General features: G+C 41.4%; 1 protein-coding gene and 1 long non-coding RNA gene across 10 annotated transcripts in view; one reads left to right on the forward strand and one right to left on the reverse strand.

The window, feature by feature from the left end:
- LOC124175385 overlaps window positions 1-6,791 on the forward strand; it is a 20,811-nt gene extending 14,020 nt beyond the window's left edge. For all 3 annotated transcript variants that reach the window (XR_006869149.1, XR_006869147.1, XR_006869148.1), the window contains 2 exons: window positions 4,165-4,301; window positions 5,452-6,791. This is a non-coding gene — a long non-coding RNA (uncharacterized LOC124175385). The remainder of the gene's footprint in view (window positions 1-4,164; window positions 4,302-5,451) is intronic.
- LOC124175348 (MAGUK p55 subfamily member 7-like) overlaps window positions 1-8,499 on the reverse strand; it is a 10,690-nt gene extending 2,191 nt beyond the window's left edge. The window contains exons 1-12 of one of the 7 annotated variants that reach the window (XR_006869145.1): window positions 8,364-8,499; window positions 7,604-7,716; window positions 7,181-7,467; window positions 6,855-6,986; window positions 6,618-6,644; window positions 5,868-6,035; window positions 5,714-5,785; window positions 5,479-5,603; window positions 5,172-5,299; window positions 4,163-4,465; window positions 3,413-3,756; window positions 3,055-3,325 (exon numbers count right to left, since the gene is read on the reverse strand). Coding sequence is in view for 6 of the 7 variants with exons in the window: in XM_046555507.1 (XP_046411463.1) it covers window positions 3,149-3,325; window positions 3,413-3,756; window positions 4,163-4,465; window positions 5,172-5,299; window positions 5,479-5,603; window positions 5,714-5,785; window positions 5,868-6,035; window positions 6,618-6,644; window positions 6,855-6,986; window positions 7,181-7,467; window positions 7,604-7,628 (1,788 nt within the window). In the remaining variant the exon portion in view is untranslated. Of the gene's footprint in view, window positions 1-1,804; window positions 3,326-3,412; window positions 3,757-4,162; window positions 4,466-5,171; window positions 5,300-5,478; window positions 5,604-5,713; window positions 5,786-5,867; window positions 6,036-6,617; window positions 6,645-6,854; window positions 6,987-7,180; window positions 7,468-7,585; window positions 8,073-8,363 lie in introns of those variants that run through there. The other 6 variants (XM_046555510.1, XM_046555508.1, XM_046555507.1 and 3 more) reach the window with 6 other exon arrangements.
- Between the last annotated feature and the right edge of the window lie 1,610 nt (window positions 8,500-10,109).

Consider the following 10,109-nt stretch of genomic DNA (forward strand, 5'->3'; position numbering starts at 1 on the left):
CGGAGAAAGAAGAGAAACCAAAATAAGCGTACACGAGTATGCGAGACTGTTGCTGCCAATCCCTGAGTGTTTCGATTCTCCGGATGACGATGCGTAACCTCTTCTGTGTACAGCTGTACACACATAAGTACGTCAGACGTACGTTGGAAATACACGTACGTTGTACCTACGTACAACTCGGGATGCGGGTTTAAAATTAGTTTCGGTTTATTTTCAGCCAAAAGTCGAGTTGTATACCTACACGTCCATGTGTACGTGTAAGCATACGCGCGTGTAATTTAACTGCACGTTAAGCACACGTTCTTATTCGATTCGTAAACCATACACAACAGTTGGCATTGGTTAGGATCGAGAACTGAGGTACATACGTGGGTTTCATCTGAGAATCACGGTGCGCGTTCAAATCGCCGCCCCCCGGCTCCAAGTTTATAAACATCTTTTAAGATGCGCAAATTGCGCAATCCGCGTTACACGTACCGTATGCAAGTACGAATGTTGGATAAAAATAATGTTGCCGTACATCCCATTCTCTTCTTAATATAATATACGTGTATAAGTATGTACCTGTGTACGTTATACTGTGAGCCGAAAATAATAACATACGTAAATACAATTTTCGTTTGTGTTACTGTATCGTTATCATATTTATACAAATATTATATCGGTGTGTTTACGTTTATTGTTATGGGTTACTTATGAATAGTCTGCAGCCGCATTTCGTGATCGTGCGTAATTATACAACGCGAGCCTTTGCTCCGTGAAATTTTTTTTCTCTCGTTTGCACACTTATCATTCACTATTCTACATAAGTCGACAATCTCTTCCGTGCATGCTTGATCTATACTTTAGAATTGATATGCTTTAATACCTTGACTGAAGACTGTTGAAGACGTTTATCCTAATGGGGTTTTGTGTGTTATGGGATTTCGAGTTGAACGGCTACCGCCGATAAAAGAAGCTGTTTACAAAATTTTGGGATCGTACGCGCCATTTCAAAAAAATTCGAAATTATCGATTAATTTTTACCGATTCAATCGAGTCGCGTACGATTATTTTTTTGGACCCGATTAATCGATCACTTTTAGCTTAGTGGCCATCGCTACCAGGGGTAACCGTTTTCAAATTCTTCACATAGAGGTGATAAGAAAACACACGCCTCACAATCAGAGTCGTAACGCGTATTGGACTTCGCTTCTTTCGCCGCGCGTTCAATTTAAACCTAATTGTCATTGTAATGACCGTATCGTGCCTCGATTAACGATTAACTTGCGGCCAGTGCGTGCATTGCGAAGTTGGTATTTTCTTTGCTTTTTTTCTTATTGATTTTTATTCAAGATCGCGAGGGGAAAGGCCGCCGCGCTATTGTGTCACGAGTATGAATTATAATAGCTTGAGAGCTTACGGTGTTTGTAATGCAAATTATGCGCTTGAATAGTCGATACATGTGTGCAAAGAGACACATGCTTAGATGCAACGAGTATCAGCTGAACGATTTTGAAAGTTTATTCAATTTTTCATGTCACGGGTCGTTGGAGGCCTTTGCCCGTAAACCACGGGCCAACTGTGTCTAGGTCATCTATTATTAGGCCTCCTTCTTATATCCCCCCCCCCCCCCCCCCCCCCTCGATATGTCACAGATGCGATCGGTTCAATTATAATGTGGAGCGGTACAACACAATGAGTACAATAATTACAACAGCAGTAACAATAAGAATGGTAGCGCATTTTGAAGATAACAGATTGCTCGGGATTGGGGGTTGAAGAGAAGAACGAACCGAAGAGTGAGAAATCGAGACACGTCAGATATTTGAAATTGTAATTGTATATTTCAATTGATAACGTGCATATATTGATGAGTTTCACAGTCAACGAATTCCGTCATACCGACGAAACTTGAAGTTAATTAAGGTGCAATATCGGTTTTTGTTCCTCTTGAATTGTTTGGTATGGAAAATAGCGATACTGCGACACATTATGCATGTATGAACATCAATTAGCTAATTATACTTCAAGTGGAAAATACAATGTAGGATATTATTATTATTATTAACATTATTATTGTTTTAATTCTTTGTCTATCCATTTGGCAACAGTCAACAACAATGGAGTTAGTTAATTATTATTTATATTATAATAATAGTACTGATGGTAATAGTAATACAATATGAATTTATCTCGCATTTGGTTAAACACACCGCGACGTAAATGTTTTTCATATTTCTCCCCTTACTCTCTTATAATGTGTTACAAGCGATCATCGGACTCAACTAATCCGTATTTGAATACCTATACGTATAATGCGGGAACGTCGTGCTACCGTTCAAACTGCTCTAACACGCAAAGTTGGATGGGAAAATAGGTAAATTATCAAGTACCCAAAAATTTCCTGACACTCTTTCATGGGGTTATGATTCAATTGGTATAATTGAAGATTCTAACGACAAGAGTTTAGCATGAGTTTGTTAATTACTCAACTAGTTAACTTTTTACTGCAAGACGATTCAACACAGCTGGTAATATCAACACGTTACCTTAGGATTACTTTAAGCATACCGTTGATTTATAAAACGATGTTTTAAGCGCAGCATTCGTTTAAAATTAGTTAACTCGCGAACAAATGGCGATCTCGTAAATTGAAAGAATTAATCTCGCACGTTTCTAATTTTAACGCCCTTTCACTGATTCTGTCGAACCTCAAGTTATGGAATGTTCCCATACGATATATATGTATTTGTCTAGTTAAACGTGTACTACGTTTTCTTCCCTTTTTGCAAATGTCTTGAAATAGTGAGAAAAATCCAGGATACGATGATAAATCCGATCAATTAATCGCGCACGCCAGCAGCCTAGAAATTTCGCAGAAAATATCACTTTTCTCATCTTCCAAGCGAATTCAATTTCTGTACAGAGAAGAATCATTTTTCAAACTGACGATCGAACTTTTGAACTATTCTCAAGATGTGACTCAACCCGTTTCCATCCTCAATTTTAGTAATTCTAAATTCTCTACCACCACCACCACTGCCACCAAATTTTGCTGTTTTCAAACGATACCTCAATTAGGCTGCGGCAACGGCTCGATTTCGCGTCTCAGTATCAATCTCTTCGGATTGCTTCTGCTACTTGGGCTTCTTCGTTCCAAAATTTCTCACTGGACCCAAGAGGCCGGAACCCACATGGGTTCAGTTTCTACTCTTATAATTGCGTTTACGAGCTGCTCAAAAGCCATCGACAGGTCTGCATTGATGATAGTTTCATCGAAATGATGAGAATAGTGGTATTCTATTCGCTCACTGCGGTGAATCATTTCGTGGAACTCGTCGTCCTGAAACAGTGTCGATTAGGAGGAATAACGTGCTAAAACAAGCGAGAAAAATATCGTAGAGTTGACCGACATTACTCATTTCCGTACCGTAAAACCCCGTGAGTTTTTCTCGTCGAATGTGGATCTTGCCCTTGCTTCGTTCCTAGTTTCTTTAAGGATCTCGAATTTAGGTGGTTTGATGAAGATAACGAACGGCTTGAGCTGCGGATTCCGCAGCATCTTGACCGCCTGGTAATGCGGGCTGAGCACACAAACGTATCCGGCATTTACCAGGGACTCTACACTCTCCCTGCTTGTGCCGTAAAGATTTCCTTTATATTCTCCATACTCTACGAACTTCCCAGAGGCTATGTCTTCGGTGATCCTTTCACGTGTCACGAAGAAATACTCTTTGCCGTTCACCTCGCCAAGTCTGGGCGGTCTTGAAGTGTCTGTTTGATGGAAACAATTGTTCGAGTCATTTATTTATTTACTTATTTATTCATAATAAAGGGGAAGTCCCTTAATACACGAATGATACAAGAAAAAAAAAAGTTTTGATAGAATAAAAAAATCTTAACATAACAAGATAGCAAAAAAAGGAAAAAAAATACTTGTTTATATTTAAAAATTCACAAATACAATACAGGGAGGGGTATTGCAAGGATCAAACTGATAAACGTGCTTGTTACACAGTAGAGACAGTTTGTTTACGGGAGATATAAAATTGTAATTAGGGTTATCTGTAATTTCGAAAATCCGAGGACCTTCAGAAGCTGGCTTGTTTATTTCATTGATTTTCTGGCAGAGGCATGCTTGCAGAATGGTAATCAAATTTATTTTCTTCAATATACTCACAGGGAATTGGCGTCCTGTATTTTTCTGGATCAGTAGCAATGAGTCTGCGCTTCAGTTCGTTCCTGCCGACTCCAGGAGGCCCAACAAGAACGATGGGCCTGTAGGACCCGGGCCTCGGATAGAGCTTGGCGACTTCCTCGTAAGTTGGCATCTCCTCGCGGTCAAAGTCATCGTTTTCTGCCACGTCATACATGATCTTTTTAGTCTTAAGAGCTTGCAAGTTGCACTTTGTGGACACGACGTGCGAGGAGGTCTGGGGACGAGGGCACAGGGCAGGCAAAGGCACTGGAACAGAACACAGACCTAATCGAATGTTAGGGATCTGAGGTGATTAATTGTTGTTAAGAGTAGTTCTCGATTATTGTTTTTTTTTTTCAAATATCTTCAACGTTATTTTATCCTCTCATTATAAATTCCATCGATAGAGTTAGGAAACAAGGAAGCAGGGGATTGATTGCTGCATTTATATCCACAAACAAGCATCGTTGTAACTGGGGAATGCAAAATATATTAGTTAGCCAAAATTCATGTCCTATATAGAAACAAAACATATTTGGAAGACTTTTTCGAACGTGTCAAAGTGATCAAACAAACTGTAACAAATTCGGGCACACACATGTATGAAATACAGAATCTTTAACTTTACCAAATTGTGATGATCGAATGAAATAACACTCGGGTGAAACTATTTTGATTGTAAAACTTTTTAAGCAACACCAAAGGTACTATAATAATTCAGCAGCACGTCCTTCACATTCGACTACAATAAGGTAATGATCATTAACCTACTGCAGCTGATATTTTATACATACAAGAAGTTTTATTAGAACTAGAATAAACCAGGGGATAATGAAATTATATACATCCATACTTGAATGCACTCAGTTTTATAAAACTATTACAAAGTTCTGAGTCTTTTTTTGAAATACATCTATAAATAAAAATACCTATAGATCTTCAAAATCTAAATAATCAAACTATTAATAGGACAGCAACGTGTACCACTTACTTATGTTGTCAGTTTCGTCATTCTGCTCCTTCATGTGACGCTGTAAGACGATGATTCGCTCCTGGAGGGCTCGGCTCGGTATGAGACCGGCTCGCATATTGCGATCGCCTTCACGTCGTGCTTGCCACCTTTAAATACAATGTTGTATCATAATTATTCAGTAGAGTTTTTATCAATTTTGCGAATAGAGGAGTTCGAGAAATTGCTGACATTTTTTAATTCGTGTTTTCAGGACTTAGAAATTGAAGTAATGTCCTAAAATTAGAGTTTTTTGTTTCAGCCTTTCTCGCCTGACGACGATACCAACCAATGAGAATCGTCCTGACTAACAATATGAAGTACATCTCCCTTGACAAAATCCAAGCCTGCTTCCTTGCAAGGTATGAAAGGATCATCAGCCGCGGTGTATGAGAAATGTGCCCGAACACGAACCTGCGAATGAGTATTTAAGAACTAGTTGTAGGCTCAACATATACACAGTTTAAAATTAGAACAGAAATTTAAGGCGTTCCAAGCTTTCGTTTGAGAATATACCTCATTACCTTGCTTTCCCTGACGCCAGACTTGCTATCCGCTGGAATAATCACAAACGAGATGGTGCCTTTCGTATTTTTCTAAATGAGAGAAAAAGAAAACATTGCAAAAATAGAGACGTGTACTTATTAAATATCACGAAATCTTAAAAAGTGTGCTCACCAGAATTTCCAGCACATAACTCGGTGTCTTTCCTTCAACGCTGATACCATTCACCTCGCAAATCTCGTCGCCGGCGTGAATAACGCCAGATCTATCTGCTGCGCCTCCCAGCATTATCCGAACAAAGATGATCTTGCCGGTTTCTTCGCAGTTTCTTATCGTCGCCCCCTATAAAAAAATAGAATCTGATATATAGGGTTATTTTGTTAGGCGATGCCTTTAATCAAGTAAATAATATGCGATTGACCAAGCTGCACAGGTATGGTTATTTGTTTTATATTTTTCCATCCATGCATTGAATTCTATTGAATAAACGAAAAGAGAAACAGCTTTAAAATTCAAGCATTCCACTTGGAACAAGAGCCTGGCATACCAGACGGTTACTATTTCTGCTGACTGTGCAGCTCAGAGTGAAATCAGAGAACACAACTCGTCTCTCGAAGCGCAAGAATTTAACGATCGTTCAATATTATCAAAGCATTCTTTGAATTTTTCAAATTGACTGTAAAATGTTGTGTTTATAAGGGTAATAAACTTGGCAGCACAACGGTTTCGAAACCGTACTGTAAAATGCACGTACTGTAAAATATTTATGCGATCAGGTTGCCAAATGGTAAAAAAAAATTGGCCAGTTTATTTTTGGTAAAACAAAACTACACGAAAAGCAAAATTTCTGAAACATTTTGATTCAGATATTTTTTTTTTTTCATTAACGAGAATAACATTTCCAAAGCACAGTGAAGAACTTACCACAAATGGTTCAACTTCAGCACCACACTTCAACGCAAGTTTGTCAATGATAAAAGATATTTGTTAATATAATTTAGCTTTTCAATCACAATTGTGTTTCTCTTAGAGAGAAAGCTAATGTATCATCGTCTTCTTAGTAGAAAAGCAGTCGCAATAAATGAACCCTAACTATAATCTCGCCTCTTTATATTCTTTTGAAACTAAACGATTCCCAGCAAATCAAGTAATCGAACTTACCAAAGGCTCGTCGGATTTAACAAGCTGTACAAGTTTGACGTACTCTTCATCTTCGTCGACTTCCGCGTGTATTTCTGGCGGCCTTGGGTAGTAGTCCTTTTGAGCAACGGAGTCGTGAGCGCACAGCAAGCCCTGCAAATGGAATATTTTTGAAAATACCAAGAAACTAAAAATCCCGAGAAGAAAAGTGGACAGGTTTAACAATTTTGCACCCCTCGATCTTGAATTTATTCGCGCACGAAGCCTTGATATTTGGAAAGGAAGGGTATACATGGATATTTGATTTCCGATTTGTCTACCTTACAAATGTAGTTATGACATCCTACCTGGATATGAGGCTTCTGCAATAGATGAAAGAGTTCCTTGCAGTCTTCGGATACATGTGTCCTTGTCGATAGTAGATCCAAAACATCGATGTCGACATCCATGGCATTAGAGAGTACAGGAAAAAATTTGTCATCCTTTGAGTTGCTGGTTATCTTGTTGTGAACATTGACCAGCGCATTGAGCTCTTTTGACCTGAGCAGTTCGCTCAGAAAGCCAAATTCTTCGTCGGTGCAGCTTGGCAGTTCCGCCTTGTTCTTTTCCAAGGAGGCGAGGAGCTTTGATAACGCTGGAAGTACAGGGATCGGAATAAAACCAATTATACAAGATAGGAATAAAAGAATATACACGGACAAAAGAAGCGTGAACCGTGACTGTAGCACGACACGTTAACCAAAGCAGTGTACCTAATCAGTCAAACGCACCTGCATCCCGGTTAACGTTTTCCATGACAGCTGTCGTAACTCGTGGCTTCCCCTTCCGTGAGTCAGACGCCGGCTCGTCATTCGCAAGAAACTCTCAAGCTGAACGCTGCAGGCTAACAATAAAAGGGGTATTTTAACATTTGAGTGACAAAAGAAGGTCGCCGATGTTGCCACTTATTGTTAGGGGATGAATTTATCGGCTCGGAGCCGCAACGGACGCGTGATCCTGCTTTGTTTACTTTTATTCGTGAATGCGTAAACATGCGTGACAATCACCGCTGTGTCGCACCGAAAATACGCACGCGACTAGCAATCACTGTTATTCAAGCGTACGACGGGTGGACGGAGGAGGGGAGAGGAGGGCGGAGAGATTATTGGCTCGTGTAAGGTAGGTAACCGAATTAGATTGAGTTCAACTCTCTCAGCGCTCGGAGTAGCGGCGACCACCTCGAAGGTACTGCGATCGCGAATTGCATCGCGGTATTGATCGCTAGCTGTCTGTCCCACCTCCAAAGAATCGCGCCGCTTCGCTCGAAGCTATAGGTTCATTATTCGAAAGGACAGCTCTCGCTCTTATGTCAGACAGAAGCTAACTATCAGCGATACTAACGTCGAACGCTCGTTACGTAATTAATATACGTTTGAAAATTGGCCGAGGTGTGCCTAGAGTCTGGTTCTAGCCGCAGTACATAACTCGTAACTGGGGCAGTTGGTGAATGGAGGGTCAGTGCTACGAGTATAAACAGAACGGTCGACGTACTCAGTACATAGTAGATGATTTTCCCGATCGAACCGACATTTCGACAGGTGCAAGCTATGCTGGACCACCGGCTTTCAACACCGCGTTGTTACGGGGCACCAGCGGGAAGTAAACCAGGCAAGACTGCCGAACGAATCGTACTGCAGACTGGCACTAGACCGAGCCAAGGCCAGGTGGAAATTCGGGGATGGGGGATGCCGACGTCGCGTACAACGCGGCGCACTCGTCGCTGAGCATTTGACGTTGTTTTCGGTAAAGTAACGAGATTCCTGCTATTCAAGGCTTTTTACCGCCATTTCATATCAGTTCCGTGGGTTTCCTCGTGAGAACGAAGAAGATCCGAGTGTAATCAACCGTTGAAGTCGTCTCGGCTAGCCGACTATTTGAAATCCCAGCGGTACGCAATGGGGATCACGTGTCCGAGAGATCGATGCGAGGTTGTTGAAAATGCCGCGTCGCTGTTTAGTTCCGGATTCGTCCGCATCGTCAGGCTGGCTAACGAAACGTGCGATGGTGGGACGGCAGCACTGGTTCGTATGTGTACAATTGTACATGCAGTTGTCTACATCAGCGACGCAAAGGGCAAACTGATCGCGATTCGCGGTTGTTCTCTCGCGTGAAATTGCATTTGTTGTATATCGATCTGTGATTGCGTGGTGTTTTCGTTCACTTGTGAGATGACGAGAGAGTGTCGTGTGGTGAGTTAATCCGGCGAGTTAAACGTCCAGGAGGATCTAAGGGTGCGAAGATCGTTTCGTGGTGAGCGCAGTTCGCCGGTAAGTTGAAAAATCCTGGATAATTTTTCAAATAACGTATACTCGATGTCGCGATCTAATCTCCGTGTCGCTATAATATCGCGGTGGTCAATACAACCTGCATCCATCCAACCCGCCCACGCAGAGACGACGACCAAACAAATTTGACATGGCGTTGACACGGCCCGCGACAATGTTGTTTATTTTTCTCTCGCCCCTCTCCCTTCTTCGCCGTGAAAAGCAAAGAAAAGAAAACGCGAAATTTCCGTCCTCGAGCACGCCCACGTCCGCTTCTCGGTTTATTTCATTATTATACGGCAGTCTCTCTTTCTCTCGCTCTCTCTCTTTTTCTTTCTCGCTTTCTCTCTTCTCTCCTCCGACATGCTGCCTGCCTCCTCGGCGTCGTTCTGTTCTGACCCGGCGCTACTAGATGTAAAATCACGCCTCCCTCCCCATCCGAATCCACAAGTGGTTGTCGCGTGCGAACCTCTCGCCCCCCGCCCTCCGACCCCCCTCGTAATGTTATCGCGCCGCGTCGAGCCGATTGACGCCGCTGAGATTTCTTTCCGCCTCTTTATTTGTTTGTTATTTGTCCTTTCGTTATTTGAACGCTTGTTCATTTCTTTATTTCTCATTGCAGAATTATCGCCAGAAAAATCTAGGAAGAATTCGGTTTCTTCACGGCTTGGCCCTTTCGTCGTTTTGGTGAGTTGAAAACCCCCTACCTATTATATTACCCGCTACCGTTATTCATATTCTTGTCGTCAATGTCAGTTTATAGGTATGTTTATTTATTTATCGCTTCTGGCTTCGTCCACGCTCTGTTTCAGCTGATCGGGTTTTTTTTCCAATTTTTATTTATTATCAACTGAAAACGACGCCGTTATCCGTCACCGTGCAACCCTTCTAGATATCTCTGTAACAATATAAATAAACAAACGAATTAAGGATGCCGACTTATCGTTCGAGCCTGTCGCATATCCGCGCCCTT

This window comes from Neodiprion fabricii, chromosome 2 (genome assembly GCF_021155785.1).
Source record: "Neodiprion fabricii isolate iyNeoFabr1 chromosome 2, iyNeoFabr1.1, whole genome shotgun sequence".
NCBI classification, from domain to species: domain Eukaryota; kingdom Metazoa; phylum Arthropoda; class Insecta; order Hymenoptera; family Diprionidae; genus Neodiprion; species Neodiprion fabricii.